Source organism: Delphinapterus leucas, chromosome 13 (genome assembly GCF_059928025.1).
Source record: "Delphinapterus leucas isolate spDelLeu-1000000601 "Yukka" chromosome 13, BTC_Dleu_Yukka2, whole genome shotgun sequence".
Classification (NCBI taxonomy): Eukaryota; Metazoa; Chordata; class Mammalia; order Artiodactyla; family Monodontidae; genus Delphinapterus; species Delphinapterus leucas.
In genome coordinates, this window is record NC_143141.1 from 36371683 (window position 1) to 36391277 (window position 19595).

A 19595-nucleotide genomic window follows, 5' to 3' on the forward strand; every position below is an offset into this window, starting at 1 on the left:
CACTCCATCCATCTCTTCTTTTGTATTTTTACTCCCTTCTAATGACCTATCTTGTTCTAGTTCTTCTGAAAAAAATTCTTCCAACATATTAATCTTTCTATAGTACTCTTTGACACATACAAAGGACTTTTAGGGAAACATGGTAAAGGAGACATAGGATCATAAACCTAATGATATATATCACAACCTCATACATATATATGTATGTATATATATATATATATGTGTGTATATATATATATATATATATACATATATATATAGTGTATCCTTTAAAAGTGGTACCATGAACAAGGTGAGTAGATGAAATTTTGAAGAATCATACAAATATGGCCCACTGTGAAGGAAGCACATACTGTGTGTGGGAGGTAGACATCTTAGAGAAACAAACTAAAAATTCCTTTATGGGTTAAAAGCCTTTTCCCACTACTATGTATGATGACATACCAGAAATGAGGAAAACTGCCAGGATTCACCATTTTGTTTTTTACCAACTGGGAAGAAGTCAGGAGAGGATTGAAGAATGATCACCCCAGGTTAATATATCCAAGAACAAAAAGTGACTTCGCAAAATGGAAAGAGAAAATTAAAAGTCAGACAAGAACTTGTTTTTGCCTCTTATGGGGTGGGTGATCCATAGGAGATATGCATGATCCCCTTCTTCTACTAGAATTCATAGTGCTGTGGTTGATACTCTATCAGCTAGGGAATTATCAGGAAGAAGGGGGTTGGGGAGGGGGGCTTGTTCTTAATAAAGCACAGGCTTGTAATGGTACAGACAGGGCTAAGAAGAACCAACCAGGGGTAGTGAGCTCCCTAAGGCCAGCAGCAAAGGCAGCCAGGGTCTCCCCTAGGCCTAAAGGAAAGGGGAAGAGCAGTACCCAAGGGGACCAACAGCTATAGAAGGTGGCCCCTGACATCTGGAAAGTTGGGAGTCAACTGAATAAATCCCCATCTTCACTCTGTTTTATCCTCTGACCTTCTGTTTGTGCCTGCCATTGACAATCCAACAAGAAGCTAGGGAAAACACAGTATATGGTTTATCAATGGTATAATCCAAAAGTCAGTCTCTTGGGTTCTAGAACAGGCTAGAGAGAGGAGTCAGAGAAGCAAAGAAGAAATATCCTGCAAGAAAGCCTTCAAGTTCTCTTGATTTTCCCACCAAATGACTGGGAGAGGAGGAAGAGAAGTAGATGGGGAAAAAATCAGATGAAATTGGGAATAATTAATTTGGGGCAGATTATCATTGAAGAAAGTGAAGTTCAATAGCTCTCCCTGAGTTGAGGGAACAATCCAAAATCCAAGGGAAGGATGGGCACCTGTCTAGCAAGAGTGAATCCCAGGATAAGACTTTAAATAAAATAACAGAGGAACTCTCTTGTGGCACAGTGGTTAAGAATCCACCTGCCAATGCAGGGGACATGGGTTTGATCTCTGGTCCAGGAAGATCCTACATGCTGCGGAGCAACTAAGCCCGTGCACCACAACCACTGAGCCCAAGTACCACAACTACTGAAGCCCATGTACCTGGAGCCTGTGCTCCACAACAAGAGAAGCCACTGCAATGAGAAGCCCATGCACTGCAATGAAGAGTAGCCCCCACTCGCCACAACTAGAGAAAGCCCGCACACAGCAATGAAGACCCAACACAGCCAAAAATAAATAAATAAATTTATTTTTAAAATAAATAAATTAATAAAATAAAATAATAGAAAAAAGAACCAGCCCACCAATCATGGCTACAAATAGTCCTTACTTTCCATCCTCAGCAAAGCAGAACATGGAGCACAAATGATCTAGTTGAAGCTCAGATGGAAGAAACTAACAGAGAGGGCATAGAATCAAGGGAAATTCACCCACATGGTATTCGGGCAGTAGGGCTGGTTCTGCCCAAGGTGAGTAAAATGAAAAGAAAAAACAGGACAACAGTGCACATTTATGAAAAAAAAGAAAGGAAGAAAGAAGAAAAGAGAAGAAAAAGAAAGAGATCCTGCAAAAGAGAGAGGAATAGTCTGCTCTGGAAGAAATAAATATCACAGTAAACAAAAGGAAATAAATACAACAAATGCTGGAAATCTTAAGTACATAAAGAGAATATGGAAACCCTGAACCAAGAAATACATTTGTCAAACATAATGAAATAAATAAAACAAAATATTTCAGAGCTAAAGATATTTTACACTTTCAACCAAGAGTAAAGCTCTACTCAGGGAAAAACTCACTCCCTTAATCACTTACAAGACACAAAAAAGAAAAAATAAAAGAAATGTATACTCAACTCAAGAAGATATGAAAGGGCCAACAATATTAAAATGAGGAGAGCAGAACCAAAATAATTAATATAAGAACAGAAAGTAACAAACAAGAAGAGAAGCAAAGCATTTGACTTGATAAGTAAATTTGCCTTGTGATTTCCAGCAACCAAATGCCCAGTCTCCTTGAGACCAATCATTAAGGGACAAGAGCTGGAACTGTGTCGTTTTTTTTTTTTTAATTTTTGACTGCGTTGTGTGTTCTTTGCTGTGTGCGGGCTTTCTCTAGTTGTGGTGAGCGGGGGTTACTCTTCGTTGCGGTGTGCAGACTTCTCATTGCAGTGGCTTCTCTTGTTGCAGAGCATGGGCTCCAGGTGCGCAGGCTTCAGTAGTCGTGGCATGCGGGCTCAGTAGTTGTGGGGCACGGGCTTAGCTGCCCCGCGGCATGTGGGATCTTCCCGGACCAGGGCTCGAACCCGTGTCCCCTGCATTGGCAGGGGGATTCTTAACCACTGTGCCACCAGAAAAGCCCTGGAATTGTGTCTTATTCATTTTGTAACATCACAGTCTAAGACAATATATGATTATTAAATAATTGTGTGAAAGAGTCCTGAGTGCCCAGGTTATAAGGAGAGAGACCATCTCTGGCTTCTTGGATGAATTTTTGCCACATGGATGAGGGCTGGGGCCACTGAGAAGGCACAGGATAGAGAGTGGGTGAACCACAAGGCCTCCAGAGGTGTCTTTATAAGAAAAGTGCCCAACAAAGACCTGTTGATTTAATTCCATTCACATGTGTGTGACTCTTCCTTCCTGCCATCTCCATTTCTACCAGTGCCCACTCCAGGCTGTGCTTGTCTTGACCTCCCTCCAGGCAGGTGTTCTTAACCAGTTCAGGGGCCATAAACACGGATGGAAAAAAAATGCATTGTTATTCTCACTAACCTGTAACTAAACTTTAGCATTTCCTGCTATTATGACATAGGTGACAAACCAGTCTAGCATTAGCAGTCCCTGAAACTGTCCCCAGGAGAAATGACAGATATTTTATACTACGTTGTAGTTTGGGAAGAGATCTCAAAATGTCATTCACATTCATTACTACTTCAAAATTATGGTAGTTATTAGCCTTGATCTTAATCTTATAATTTAAGGCCTTAAATAAAGGTTTTACATAAAGAAATTTAATATAAATATTCATACAATCATACTATAAACTTTTAAAATATTTTGATAAGTGTGTGTCCATGTAATTGATTTCTTTGGCATCCCTATGTATTTTATTTAATACATTTGAAAACATTGTTTTTCATGAACATGAATTTCACTCGATGCCAAAAGCACCCATGACACTCAAAGGTTAAGGACTCTGCATCAGGGTCAACTGCTGAGGGTGAAAAAAACTTCTCAGAGAAGGAAAAATAAAAGTGGGACTTGTGCCATTCTCAGGTTTTGAGAAAAATCTAATTAACTCAAGAGACGATTTATCACTTAATGACTGGACTGAAGGAGGCAGGCATTTATTTGGTTTACTAGCAAGCACGTGGAAGACCTAGGAAAATCATTTAGAGGCTGCAGTGCAGAATGACCACAAGCTTGAGCCCTAGAGTGGCACTTCTTCAGTTCAAATCTCAGCACACTGTTCGTTCCTTGCATGACTTTGAGTAGCACTCTGAGCTGAGACTCGGTTTCCTCATCTGTAAAATGAGTCATACTAGCCCCCACCCCTCCCCCTGCCTTGGAGGGCTTTTGTAAGGACTGTGCAAGACAATCCCTGTAACCTGATCAGCTCAGCCCACTACATATTGTGGAGGCCCCTCGCTGCTGGTATTAAAGTCAGCCAAATGTGTTTTCAACAACTTCCTCCTCTGCATCTTTTTAAAAAATTTTTCCCCTAATGATGAGATGCGTTCCTCACCCCATCATACAGACCAGCTTCCCAACACTACCTTCTGTCTCTCCTTCTCTCCTCCGCCTCCTTCCATCAGAACTCACTCTCAGATAAGGCTGCAATATTACTTACATCTCTTGAGTGTTATTCAGTGTTTGGTTACCTCTTCTAGGGATGACAAGCCTGTCATTGGGTGAGAAGCCTTTTCCCCCTGGCAAAAATCAATTTTGGTTTCCCGAAGTAGATAAAGGTAATATTTCTCTTCCCATGTGGAGTGCTTGCCCTCTGCTTCTCTAACCCCACTTGTCCTGTTCAAGTCTGACCTTGTTCACAAAGCTCCTCACCTCTCACCTTCACTTCTGATGTCACTGAACTCTGAACACATACGCCTGCCTTCCATCTGGACACCCAGCCAAGCCTATTTTCTTTATCTCTCTCCTCTGCTTTTCTGGGGCAGGACAGCTGTCCTCAGGGACAGGGGCCTGCTATCTTTTCTTTTATATTCCTAGGGACCCCCAACTAAGCATTTAAAGAAAGAGCAGCTGTAAACATTTTTTAGGAGTTCTTCCCTAAAACCTCCAGATCTCCATGTCTGTGCAACGAGTGTCCAGTGGTAGGATGAGTGAAACTTATCTTGCAAAGGAACCAGGAATGTTTCTGCTAAACTCTTTAAGGGTCTCCAGAGAAGGGCCAGACTGGAGATGAACAGTCACCTCAAGGATTCTTGGAAAGGATCCTTCTCTTTCCAAGATTAATGCTCCTGCACCCATGTATGCTGTGGTAGAAAAACTATGGACTGAGCTTTGGGGTATAACCCTAGCTCTTACAGTGACCAGATATGTGACCTTGAACTTCTCTTCCCCTCTCTGGGCTTCAGTTTCATTACCTGTAATATGAATGATTGGAATTTGATATTCTCACACTCTAGGAAGGAGAGCTGGACTCATTCTTTCGTGGACACATTCCAACATTTATCATAGTTTTCAAGAAACAGGACGCGTGTTCATAATTTTCTGTCAGTCTCACAAATCCTTCGGCATTCTTTTCCACAATAAGCATGGAACTTGTTTCACACTTGAGGGCTTGCTGTGGTGATTGCCATTCCCATAATGTCTTTGATTTAAGAAATTATTTTTTAAACGTATACTCACTCATTAGGCAAAACCTCCCAAAGCTTTGTTCAAAACCTGCCCTTCTCTTTTACTTCAGTTCAGGAGATGGTTTGATTTTATAAAACAATGTTTTTATTCTTCTGTACTGGACAATGTGCATATCCCTTTGCATGCATTAGAGAACAGAAAAGAAATGCATAAGCACAAGTGCCACCTTGTTGGGTTTTCCACCACTTTTGGGGGAAACCATTGGCTGGCCAGTCCACCGCTCAATTCAATGAATCAGCCACTAATCTGAAAGAGGCGTGGTACCCTAGGTTCATCTCCTGGCTCACTTTCCACGTGCAGACATTGAGCCTGCTCAAAGGTTTAGCTTTAGTTAATGTAACAGGCATAAAGTGGTCCTCAGATTTCCAGTCTTGGCACTCAAATGCTATGGTTTCACCAAAGCAGACTTATAGGAAGAAAATATAAATCACTTAAATCTCTTTAGGATGGAGAGAAGTTTGTAGGCAAGAAGAACATGAAATATTATTCTCAGAATTCGTATGATCATGGAATCAGCATCTATTCAGTGCTCACTCAGAAAACCATCACACTGTAACTTGGAAAAGGATGGGGGAGAGCAGATATTACAGGAACACTATGGTCAATGATTATATAGAGAGATCGTTTTATTTCACTTGATAACAACACTTTCATTCACTGTACAATCACGAACAGACACAATATCTAGAAATATTATAGACAGGCAAATAAGTGAAAATTTGATATTTTAGGCTGAAAATCAGAAAGAGGTTTGGTTGTCACATGTAAAAAACTCCTATTTAATACAGCCAACTCATGTTTAGCATTCCTAATGGAAAAGATGAACATGACCACAAATTATATCATTTTATTACTGTTCAGTCCAAAAACTAACTTTCCTAATTTTAGAATGCAATCTGCGATTTTATTAAAAAAAAAAATAAGAAGAATTACCTTCCAAAGCACGTTGGCTTTAGGCTAATATTTTAATTAGTTTTTATCCTCTGAGAGTACTCCGGTTAAACCATAGGGTAAGTCTGCTGGATGATGAATAAGAAGAAATAGGTTTTTGAAATGTGTCTTCCAGGGAAATACAGTAACTATTAGAAAAATAAACTTTGTTGTCAATAAAGAGTTGACTATGTTTGGAGGGGGAAACACCATACGCATGTCACTTAAACAGCATTATAGATGTACTGCTCTAGAATTATTTAAGAAGTAAAGGACGAATCTGCTCTATAGCTATACACACTCATGAAAATAAAACCAGACTATGAAACAAGTATCACATAGCCCAGATTCACACTGGTTAGGAACAGGCATGGTTGACACTTCCATGATCACAAAGATGCTCTGATTCTGAAGTTTCTAAAACCCTGAGCTCATCTTCTGCCTGGAGACCAAGCTACCATCTCCTTTTATAATCCTGCCACCAAATTTCACTACCTTGTTGTACCACCATGCTATTAGGCACATAATGCATACATAGCACTGCTGAGAGGAGCAAGGGAATATTCACACAAAGAATAATGAAAGGGGGAGATGGTGAGGTTTCTAGATACATAAGCTAAGGTGACAAGTCTTTCCTTCTCCTGGGCTCTACACACAGCTGTTAGTCCATTCTTTTGATTGCTTGCATGGTCGAAAGAGTTTTCCCATATATTATCTCATTGGCTCTTCACAACCACCCCATTGGTAGCTATCACAGGTATCATCTTTGTCCCCACCAAGAGGCTTTACCCAGGCCCACACAGGTGATGGAGCCAAGGCTGGATCAGGTATTCTGATCCCAAATTTCCAAATTCAAAATTCAAAACACCAAACAAAGGAGGTGGATTAGAAAGAGGGACGAGCCCTCAGTAAGCCTGTAGCGTCACTGGATCTCATTGTTGGGTCCCCCCCACCAACCATTTGTATGTTCTTTTCTTTCCTGGGTGCCCAGAGTGAGAATCAGGACCGAGGATGAGAAGAGAGAGTTGCAGAAAGAGCCAGAAGCCTGCTTTGTATTCTTGCCCCAGCCCTGCAAATGTTAGGAGTGAACTCAAGCCTAGGAACAATCCCAGAGATGGGCTACATCAGTGTCTGATGAGTAACTTAGATGGTCCAGAGAGACCCTCACCCTACAGACACATGTACCACAGTCTTAGATGCCTACTCAGGCTCCCTTCTGGAAACCCCATTATTCCAGGCTATCCCCTAACATTTTTCTTGGTTTTATCGTTACTTTTTTTTGCCTATTAAATATCGTCAACATATATAGGTTTCACCAGTGCCTACTCTTTGCACAAACTAGATGTTCAATGAATGTCGACCACTGGTGATGGTGTCTAATCACACCAGTTTTAGAGATTCTGAGCTCCCTGAACACAGCGTTGACATATTTGTCCATCTGCTTTGCCCTATGCAGCACACCAAGTGTTCTTGGTTGATAGCATGTACCTAAACACACTGCTCAGGGTCCCAAAGGTCCTGTCCTGGGGTTATTTCAGTATGATGCAGTCCACCTCTTCAGTGGCAGGCACCCCCGTGGTTTTGAGGTCAAGGTCCCCACTGGACTTACTCCCGCTGTAAGAAGCCTTCCAGTGGAGCAGCATGATCTTCTTGAAGTACTTGATGGTGTTGTTCTTGACGGTCACGAAGCACACGGTGTTGACCATGCTGTTGCTCATGGCGATGCACTCAACCACATAGAAGGCCGTGAGGTAGTGCTTCTCCTTCACAAACACGGTGGGGAAGAAGTCACGCACAATGGTAAAGCCGTAGAAGGGCGCCCAGCACAGCACATAGGCGGTGAGGATGCACATGAGCACCAGGACCGTCTTCCGGCGGCAGCGCAGCCGCTTCCGGATCTGCTCAGTCTGGAAACCAGGGACAGCCTTGAACCAGAGTTCCCGGGAGATCCTGGCATAGCACAGGGTCATGGTGACCACCGGGCCCACGAACTCAATGCTGAAGATGAAGAGGAAGTATGACTTGTAGTAGATCTGCTGGTCCACTGGCCAGATCTGGCCGCAGAAGATCTTCTCCTGGCTCTTGACAACGAGGAGGACCGTTTCAGTGGTGAAGTAGGCTGACGGTATGGCAATGAGGATGGACACCATCCACACCAAGGCAATCAAGCCAGTGGCTGTTTGATACTTCATGCGGGGTCTCAGCGGGTGGACAATGGCCAGATATCTAGGACAAGGACACAAATGGGATCAACCACTGTGGTAAGGAAGTGCTGGAGGATGATGTTATTTTTGCAACATTGAGTCACAAATGGTAGGTGTGGAGGGAAAGAGCAGTGTTATGTGGGCTTCCAGGAAAGGCAGACTTGAATGCCAGCTCCAGCTACACCTCTTACTAGCTGTGCAACCTCAGGCAAGTTTTTATTTTTTTTTAATTGAAGTATAGTTGATTTACAATGTTGTGTTAATTTCTGCTGTACAGCAAAGTGATTCAGTTATATATATATATATATATATTCTTTGTCATATTCTTTACATTATGGTTTATTCCAGGATATTGAATATAGCTCCCTATGGTATACAGTAGGACCTTGTTGTTTATCCATTCTATATGTAAAAGCTTACATCTGCTAACCCCAAACTCCCAATCCACCCTTTCCACACCCCGCCACCCACCCCTTGGCAAACACAAGTCTGTTGTCTATATCAGTGAGTCTCTTCTGTTTCTGTTTCATAGATAAGCTCATTTGTGTCATATTTTAGATTCTACATATAAGTGATATCATATGGTATTTGTCTTTCTCTTACATAGTCACTTACTATGATAATCTCTAGGTCCATCCATGTTGCTGCAAATGGCATTATTTCATTTTTTTACGGCTGAGTAATATTCCATTGTATATATATATACCACATCTTCTTTATCCATTCATCTGTCAATGGACATTTAGGTTGTTTCCATGTCTTGGCTATTGTGAATAGTGCTGCTGTGAACATAGGGGTGCATGTATCTTTTCGAATTAGAGTTTTGTCTGGATATATGCCCAGGACAGGCAAGTTATGTTTAATCTCTCTGAATCTCAATTTCCTTACCTGCAAAAGTTTTTGTGTTTGTTTGTTTTTAAAGATTAAATGTGCCAATATAGACACAATTTCTGGCACAGTTTAAAACATGCTATATACTCAATAAATGGTAACTATTATTATTAAATGTAGTAATAACATCTCCTATCGGTTTCTAGCCTGGCACTGTTCCCAGGTCCTTCCTGTTTTCAGGGCCATTCATCCTAATTACCCCACAGCTTAGAGCTAAAAGGACCTGATAATTCCAGAGTTGTTGGGAGGATTTGCCCTCTCTGATAGAAACAGCTTTGCCTTCATTCCACATTTTTAAAAACATTGCTCTGCATGCAAAGTTGGAGGAAAAGCATGTGACCATTTATCTTATTTTTCAGGTTGAAAAATGGAGCTTAGTGAGAGATGAGTGACTTTCTCAAGGTCAAATACCACAGGACTCTCGATAGAAAACATTTAACCTTATCTCACATGGTTGATGTGAAAATCAATTGAGAATATACACGAACTTGTTTTTTGAACCACAAAGCAACAGACAGTAAAAGATATTGCATTTGTTCTTTCCCTTAAAACCACACTGCTGTTACCACAGTTGTCCAGAAAACAAGAGAGAGCATTTTCCGGGGGATGTGAGTCATTCGTGCAGTATGAAAGCCTCCTTCCCAGAGAGAGTGCACATACTTAGACAGAGAGCTCTGGTTTCCTGGAAGACGTTCTGTGTGTGGCAGGGGGTGGAAGCAGGAGAAGGAGAAAGATGGCAAGTGAAGTGGGAGGGAATGACTAATCAACGCTGGAAATAAACACATCCTCACGTGTCCACAGCTTATCCCTGGGAAAGCCAGGGGCAACCGTGACGGAGGCCTGAAGGAAAGCCAAACAATTCTGTTCCCTTCGCATTCGCAGCCGATCCCTTTGAGGTCATCTTACTTGGGATTTTGACTGGAAGAGGAGGGTCATTCTTTTTTTTTTTTTTTTTTTTGTCATATTCCTGCTGTTTCTGTCCTTCCCACAACACAGACAGCCAACCCCATTGAGTGTCATATGGAGAGTTCAGTGGCACAAGACTTCTGCTGTCTTGTAGCTACCAGCTGTTAGATGAAGTTGGATGGGTTGGGTCCACCCTCTGGTCGCCCATCTGGCTGCTTTTCATGCTCCGCCACCAGCAACAATCCCTGGCACTCGCCAGTCTCCCAGGGTGGATGCTGAGGGTGAAATGGGAATGTCTGCTGGGTGTTGGCAATGCTTTTGTCCGTGCACATGAAGACCACGCCACTCTTGCTGTATGGAGGGCACCAAACCTGCTCTGAACCATAACGAAAACTAAGAGTTTAGAGCTTTTGCTCTCACCAGCTCTCTCCCTCTCTATCTACCCCACCGTGTTCTGTTGATTACTCTCTCAAAGAATATTTCTGTATTCATAATTGCTTGCTATATGAACGTTCACTATATGATTCTATTCCTTCTTTTCCCACTAGTAATTTCCCAAGTCTTTATGATATTTTCAAACTCAGAGTGTTTTTCCAATGAACACGTAGGGGAGAATGCTGATCTAGAAGACCAAGAATCTACTCCAGCTTTGCCACAAACTTGCTATGCGAATTTTTCATTTTCTTAGCCCTGAGGACTCAATTTCCTCATCTGTGACATGGGAATATCAAGTGCCTTACCAGGCTCACAGAGATACTGTGAAGCTTCAGTGAGACACTGCACATAAACAATAGGCTATTAAAGTACAAGAAAAAACTCTTAGTATCCTAAAATGTATTTTTAGAGCTATTCTGTATAGCAAGAAATTTTCTTTCACCTGCTACTGGCAAATCCTGCATTTGCAAGTTCTATGCTACTTTCTATTTTATTGGACATATTTTACTGGATTTACTAATCTTCACGTCAGAATTAATCTGTGATTGCCCATCAGATAGTTAATTCATCCTGACATCACCCCACCTCCATCCCCAAAGTTAGCACCAGGAGCTGTGCAAGAGATCTTCCAAATACATTAACCAATAGGCAAATTGCAGAAAACTGTTTCAAGGATTGCCACCAGCCTTGGGTATGCTAGGCTCAGAACTCCATTATTAGTAATAGTTGCTTGACTTTGTAAAGCAACTTACAATTTACAGAGCGTTTTCAAATCCACATTCTCATTAGATAACCCCAACTCATTTGAATAGGTAAGGGAGCAAAGATGCCCACCTTACAGAAGAGCAAACTGAGGTCTGAAGAAGTTAAATAACCTGTCAAAAGCCACGCAGCTAGTAATCGACAGAACCATGATGCAGACCCATCCGGATCTTGCTCCAAAGCCAGTGGGCTCGCCAACACGCCAATTGTTCCTTCCTTTTCAAACCAGAGCAAGAAATATCCCTTCCTCCTGCCCTTCTGGCATCCTGGCAGCCCCTCTGTTCTTTTCATCATAGTCAGTTTCGACCTATTGATGTTCCAAAAAGGAGTCGGGCGATTGGCAGCTACTTTCCTTAGGAGTATGCGCTTGGCATTGTAGCGTGTCTACCACTACAGTGGTTCAGGTCCAGATCCACTTTAAGAGTCAGCATTTCCCAGAGAACAAAGAATGAAGGCTGCTGGACAAAGAAATGTCCAGCCACTAACCGTGTGATATTAGTGGGCTGGGTGATTAAGCAAAGAGCATTTGAGCTCCCTCTCTGCCCCAGGACTCAGCCCCAGTTCTAATCACGGAAGTGGCGGTCACAGTAGCTACTAGGCGGCTCATGGGATGGGTAGCAAATGTACAACCTGCTTTTTGGTCCAACCAGCCCCAACCAATAAGCTCACCAGGAAGCATGTGGGCTTCCTAAGGCTTGAGTGCTGTCCCTCATGCCTTAGCTGCCTCGTCCAGACAGTACAAGAGAGCTGCCAACAGGCAGGCAGACTGGCCAGGTTCCCCTGGATTCCACATAAAAGAAAGGAGGGACCCCAGTGCCCCATGTGCCTGAGATCCAAAAGATATACCCCGAGGACAGTGCAGGTGTCTCCACATCAAAGAAGAAACCCAGACCTGGGGGGACAGAGTCCTCTGAGGATCTTTTGCAGTTCCCTGCTACCCTCAGGTCTGACTCCCTGTGCCTAGATTTTGTGATGTTCTAGAACAGGACCCTATTCTTTCTGATCTCTACTCTTTTACATTCCTTGCCCTGTCCCCCATCCCCGCCCCCGCTCCCCGGACCTCACTCTCACCTCAAGCACTCTCACCTCTCGGCTTTTGCAAACACAGTTCTACCTACCCTCTTGGCAATCCTTTTTTCTCCTTGCTGATCGTCATTTGTTGAAAGCCAGTGAAAAGTCTGTCTCCTGCATGAAGCCTCCTCTGATTATTCTGTTACGCCACAATCTCCCCCTTCTCTAAATTTCATTTCAAACTGACCCTTTACTTATCCCCTAACTTTCCTGTGTTAGTTCTCACCCCTCCCCCAGCACTCTGGATGGTAAGCTTCCCAAGAGCAGGGATCATGCCTTACTTCTTCTTTTTTTTTTTTTTTTTTGCGGTACGCGGGCCTCTCACTGTTGTGGCCTCTCCCGTTGCGGAGCACAGGCTCCGGACGCGCAGGCTCAGTGACCATGGCTCACGGGCCCAGCCGCTCTGCGGCATGTGGGATCTTCCCGGACCGGGGCACGAATCTGTGTCCACTGCATCGGCAGGCGGGCTCTCAACCACTGTGCCACCAGGGAAGCCCCATGCCTTACTTCTTTTATAACCTTTTGCTGTCTGTGAATTCTGGGCACCTAGGATCTTAGTAAAACTTCACCTTCGGCAAGTACCTAGCACTGGATGAACAGAAATGTCATAAGCCATGGTGACAGTTCTCAAAAAGATTGCAACCGTTTTTGGAAAACAGGACATCAATGTGTTTACCCAGCATGAGACGGGCAGGCAGTCTGGAGCTGGATAATAAAATGGTGGAAAAGCAGATGAAAAGATTCCAGCCATATTTTGTATACAGTGGCGTTGTTAGAGGTCTTTTGAGCAGGAGAGGGGGGTGTTATGAGGCAGAAGATTAATTTGGCTGCAGTTTTGCTTTCTTACCCTGGGCCATGGAACCCTTCTTGCTATTCCTAGAACCCTCAGGTTTGCTCCAGTCTCGAAGCCTTTGCACTTAGAATTCTCTTTGTCTGGAATGCTCTTTCCCAGTCTTTACAAGGCCAGTTTTTTTCCCCCATCATTCAGAGGTCTGTTCAAATATCTTCTCAGAGACACTTTTCCTGATTCCCACTTAGAGCGTCTCCCACCCTTGGTCACTCTCAGTGTTTGCTTGCGTGTTTGTTTGTTTTATTGAAGAAGAGTTAATTTACAATGCTGTGTTAGTTTCAGGTGTACAGCAAAGTGATTCAGTTATACATATATGTATTTGTTTTTCGGATTCTTTTCCATTATAGGTTATGTTTATTTGTTTTTGCTCAGAGTATTTCTCATGCTCTGAAATTACCTTCCTTGGTTGCTTGCCTGACTGTTCTCTCTCCATCAAGCTCCATCAGCACAAGGAGCTTTTTTGCTTATTCACCATCGTATCACCAGTGCTTGAAATAATATTTGTAACTTTGTAGTCGCTCTATAAAAATGCATTGTGTGTTGGGGCTTCCCTGGTGGTGCAGTGGTTGAGAGTCCACCTGCCGATGCAGGGGATGCGGGTTCGTGCCCCGGTCTGGGAAAATCCCACATGCCGCGGAGCGGCTGGGCCCGTGAGCCATGGCCGCTGAGCCTGCGCGTCCGGAGCCTGTGCTCCGCAACGGGAGAGGCCACAGCAGTGAGAGGCCCGCGTACAGGAAAAAAAAAATGCATTGTGTGAATGAATGAATGCTTAGGATGGATTGTGAGGGAGTAGGGTTGGCGGAGGGGCGGAGCTGAGAGACACTGGCCGCAAGAAGACCAAGAGGAGACTGTGATAATTCAGCTCTGGGTGAGCAGTGGGGAGGTTGGGCCGGGTGTGGGAGGGGATTGTCAGGGCCTGGGAATTAAGTGAATGCTGGAGAAAGGGAGAGAGCAGCCAGGACAGAGGGAACTTTTGAGCTTAGATGCCTGGGAGAACCATGGAACCAATAGTAGAAACAGAGAACGGGTGGGAGATAAATAGTTCTGTTCTACTATATCTTGAGAGCTGTGTTTCTTAGAAACTTTGTATCATTATTTCTTTAATCACATCACAAAAACAATCACTGTCATGAAAGCAAAGAGGTTAGCCAATCGGAAATAGTCATTAGTTTATCTGGTTTTGTTGTTGTTCCTTTAAGGGTTCATTTACAAAGCATAACATCTGCTGTTTATTAAGTGCTTACTGTGTTTTAAGCATTGTTCTAAACAATTCCATGTATTATTTCATTTCATCCTCAAAGCAACCCAATACATTAGGTTTTCTAATTATTCCCATTTTATACATGAGAAAATTGAGGCAGAGAAGGGTCAACTAACACACACAAGGCCCTGCAGCTAATAAGTGGTGCAGTAGGAGTTTAAACCCAGGCAGACTAACTGCTCACACTTTTCCTACAGAAATTTCATTAAACAAAAATGAAGATATTTTAATAACTGTGGCCATATTTGTTATATCAAGACAAAAATTAGTTGCCTAAAACTAACAAAGTCAAACCCAGTGTCTGGGGTCAAGTTTCCAATCACAACCCCACTCTAAACCATAGCCGATGCAAAGCACGTTCCCGATTAACATACCCACCGTAAGAGAAATGCCTGCAATATTTCAGACAAGCTGAGTTTCCTATGAAAGGCGAATATGAGTTTGAAAGAGTTCAGTGGATGGAGGTGGATTGATTGACATAGGTATTACCTCTTACATGTTCAGAACAGCCCAATGCCCTGATTTTGTCCTGGCTCCCATTCCCCTTGAAGCCATTTCTTCCTGCAGTGTTACCTCTTTCTACGAGTAGCCCCCTCCATGGTAAAATGGGTCTCACCCAGGGAGCAGGGGCCCACCCCGCAGCAGGCACCTACCTACCCCACTTTCAGTGGCTGAGAGCACCTTCTGTGAAAAACTGTCTTGCCAGAGTGAAACTTCAGGAAATAACCCCATATGTTTTGTCCTGTTCATGTGCTAAGAGGGATGGTGGCAGCTTCCACTTTCAGAGAAGTTCAGAGACCAGGTCCCTGGAGATCTTCCTCGACAGCTGTGAAGGGAACTTGGGGGCAGATTCTCTGCTTGACTGTCCCCCTCCTGTTCCTTCTACAGATTCACCCAGGGTCCATTCCTGGGTGGACAGAACACCATGGGGGCCTCGTGACTCATGTGGAAGAGCTTGGCCAAGCCCTGCGCAGGGATGACACCTCTGGACACCTTCTATGGGTGACAAACCGAGGGCCATTTAATGTGCTAATTCCAATATCCTCCTAGGTTTTAAGGCCAGGCTCCTTTTCAACCCTCTGCCCTTGGGAGTGGTCTATGTCTAGGTATTCTACCCCTGGTCATCCCACTGATGGCTCCAGAAATCGGGCTCTATTTGCTGTGTTCCTCCCCGGAACACTGTCCTGGGGTGTCCTGATTGAGGGGGGAGGGAGCTGAACGCCACCAGAGCCCTGAGGCCATGGAACATGGAGACCATCTGTGCTTCAGGCTCTCTGGGTTAAGAGAGAGAGACGGGCTGTGCAGATCCAAGTACACAGAGGCCCGGTTAGACCCTCAGGGTAACTGTCTCTGGACTGCAACAAGGTGTTTTGTAACAAGAGTCCAACTCTGGGCACAGAAGCCTGCAAAATTGTTCCAAGGGAACAAAAACGACTCTGGCCCATTAGCACAGGAGATTATACTAAATGAAAAGCCTAAAGATAACATAGGAAAGATTTGCATAGGCTGCTCTTACTGATTTTATTTATCATCACTAGAAACAGCTCTTCTGTGCTGTTGTACACTAACGTGTGAAAAGCAGCCGGCTGACTACTGCAACAACCAAAAAAGAGTGAGTAAGCATAGGTCTCCTTTTTGTTTTCTTTTGTTTTGTTTGTTTTTTAGAACAAATCCCTCAACGTTATTTAAAATCAACCGGTGTTAACATTGTTAATCAACTATACCCAATATAAAATAAAATCTTAAAAAATCATCATAACAATAAAAAAATCAACCGGTGTTTGTAGGGGCATCACGTTTCAGTAGAGGATGTCTTGATGAGAGAGAAACCTCCCTCGAGATTTCCAAGTTGACTCAAGAGGTAACTGCCTGAAACTTAAACTTGTCCCTCCACACCTCCTGGGAGCTGCCTACCTCTAGACCTCGGACAGATACAACATCTAGGAGCATGTCCATAACAGAGGGATCAAAAGCCTTCCTGCTGCCCAACTCTAGGGGGCTCCACTACCTCCTGCCTGCTCACCGCTGGAAAACTAGAACTCTTTTCACTGTTCAATAAATGGGTCACCTTTGGGCCCCCATGCATCCACAGCTCTGGGGAATACAGATACCTCTCATCAATCACAACTGCCCCTTCCTTCATTGTCCCCACCCCTCACTCACCTGTCGATGGCGATGGCCAGCAGGGCGTTGGTGGAGACGTAGAGAGAGACAGTGCGCAGGTAGTTGATGGAGGCGCACAGCACGTGGCCGTGCTCCCAGGAGAGCTGGCGTACCACGTAGTAGTCCATCTCGAAGGGGCAGCAGACGACGGCCACCAAGAAATCAGAGATGGCCAGGTTGGCGATGAGCAGATTGGTGAGGTTGCGCAGCTTCTTGTAGCGGGCCAGGGCCGCGATGAAGATGAAGTTGCCAATACCACAAACCAGCATGATGCCCACCAGCGCCATGCCAATGACAATTTTGGCAGCAAAGAAGGTCCGGGAATTGGTCACATCCTCATCTTCGTCCAAGGGCATATCATAGTCGCCATAGCTGAAGTTGAATGGGAAGAAAGCAGCTCGGGTTCCGTGGGGGTCAAGCAGAGAAAAATAGTTGGTTGAGGTGTTTGTGGCATTCCCATCCATGACCCCCGTGTCCACCTCCATCTGGCCAGGTGAAGCCTTGGGCAACACTCCTGGGAATTCCTCTGGGGAGATGTCGTTAGGTTGAGGCCTCCCCTTTCTGCTGATACTCAGCTTTCCCTTAATGAGTCAGATTGTCCCTGCAAGCGTCCTTGGGGTCCAGTATCCAAGCTCCATCCTAAGCCTTTGAAAGACATACAAACAATTGGCTACATATGTAAGTGAACCTGGCCAAATTTAAAACCATTCTATAAACTAAGCTGACCCATTAGCCACCTGACCAGAGTGAGCAGGTGATGGAGTGGAAATAAAGGAACCAGGGAAAGAAAACAAAGGAATCAAAACCACATACCCACTCATTCAGGGAAGGTTAGATTGCTACAGAGACAAGCGCTAACTCAGTTTATTTCCGTTCCTCTGAAGATTCTGAATGTTGCACTTTTTCTCAGGGACCAAAGTTAGGAGTGTGGGAGGCTGGAGAGAACCAAAGTGACCTGCTCCAAACCCCATTCCTTGTCCTGACAGCCTGAACTTTGTCCTTGTGGAATTGTCCCATTCTGTAGCTTAAAAAATTATTCTGGGGCTTCCCTGGTGGTGCAGTGGTTGAGAGTCCGCCTGCCGATGCGGGGGACACGGGTTCGTGCCCCGGTCCGGGAAGATCCCACATGCCGCAGAGTGGCTGTGCCCGTGAGCCATGGCCGCAGAGCCTGCGCGTCCGGAGCCTGTGCTCCACAACAGGAGAGGCCACAACAGTGAGGGGCCCACGTACCGAAAAAAAAAAAAATTATTCTGAATTCCACTGAAGAGGCAAGACTTTGAGACAGGCCTGACTGCTCTCCAAGCCTCTTTCCTTCTGGCAAAACACTGCTTTAAAATCAGAGCCTATGTAGCAGCCACCTTCCCCTCTCCTCACTAGGTTTCCTGTTCCTACTACCAAGTCTGATGTGACCCTAGAAGCCAGGCACAGCATTTACCAAGGCCTGTCCCCACACAGAGGCTGCAAGAGTGAAGTCCCAGCCTTATCACTGAGTGTCTTAGAAAGGGGACTCTGGAACAAAATCCTTCCTTGGCTGGTTGTGTGTCCTGAGATAAATAGCTTGAGCTCTCAGAGTTTCAACATCCTCCAGGCAAGAGATCAGTGATGTCTGTAAAGCATGGAGGTCCCTGGAGAGGGAGGGTGTTACATCCTAGGACTGCAAGGAATTACTAGTGAGGACCCAGGCCTCCTCGGTCAGCTTCGAGGAAGAGGAGGGCACTCCTGACCCAGATGATGGGGCTGGGGTACCAGGAGGGGTTGTCAGCTGCATCGGTGGGGATGCAGAACCAAGAGGGAGCCAGAATCCCCATGTCCCCTTCCCTCTCCCTGCAGATCCAGTCCCTCCCAGAGCCTGCAAACATCAGGCCAGGTTGCTGGGATGTAAGAAGAGGGCTGGGGTCTGGAGAGCTCCACAGAGGGCAGGAAATTTAGAGAGGGAGGGGAAGTGTGGAAGCCTGAGGTTCCTGGGAAAGGGGGACACAAGAAAGACTCCTAGGACCCTCAGGAGAGCATGCTGCCCACATCCCTTAAAGGTGACATGTCTGGAGCCTGCCTTTGGGGGCAGAACTAAAGTCCCTCTGCACAGGGAGGCCCAGCCCCAGTCCCCCATCTTTCCCCCAACACTTCCCCTCCATTTTTCACAGATTTTTTTCCTCCTCTGAGCATCGGTCCTGCCCCTCTCAGGCCCTGCCCTTTGCTGCTATCGTGTGTGAAGCAGAACCCAAATCGGAAAGGTCAGAGAGGGCCAGGCTTGCCATCCAGGCAGGAAGGATGCAGTCCGCCGCGTGGGACAGTCCTCACCCCTCGCAGGCCCTGTGGGTCTCCGAGGCGCGCCACCTCTGGAGAGGGACCCTGCAAGCTCGCTACCTGGAAGACTCAAAGTCATGTTTTAAAAACAAAGAGCATAAAAACTTCTTGGGGAGAACGGGTGTTAGGAGATTTGGGATTTGGGGAGATATTGTCCAGCGATCTCTTTTCCTCCTTCATTCTCACCTCCCCAGAAGGAACCCCATTGTCACCCAGTGTCCTCTGGAGCCCCTGCGTTTAGGGATTGCCCCCTGGCCAGACCTTCCCATCTCTGGAAGCATCTCTTTGCAGCCTCTGCTGATAAGCCTGCTCCCAACTTTCTCCTCGGAGCCTCAGAGGCTACGCCTAAGGACAGAAGGAGGGGACAGACCGGGTCCCCTGCAGAAATGAGCACGAGTGCGAGTCTCTTGAAAAGCCCCCTCCCCACTCAAAAGCCCCCGCGCCCTGGCGGCCGCTGCCGCGGGGAGTCCTAGGAGCATCGCCCCGGAGGGCGCGCTGCGTACCTGCGGCATCCC

General features: G+C 45.1%; 1 protein-coding gene across 1 annotated transcript; it reads right to left on the bottom strand.

The window, feature by feature from the left end:
* Positions 1-3595: 3595 nt before the first annotated feature.
* On the bottom strand, positions 3596-17270 carry PROKR1 (prokineticin receptor 1). The gene is made up of 2 exons (XM_022597323.2): positions 16777-17270; positions 3596-8459 (listed from the first exon to the last, which is right to left on the bottom strand). Exons 1-2 carry the CDS (start codon positions 17259-17261, stop codon positions 7763-7765), a joined length of 1182 nt encoding a protein of 393 aa, XP_022453031.1. The 5' UTR covers positions 17262-17270; the 3' UTR covers positions 3596-7762.
* Between the last annotated feature and the right edge of the window lie 2325 nt (positions 17271-19595).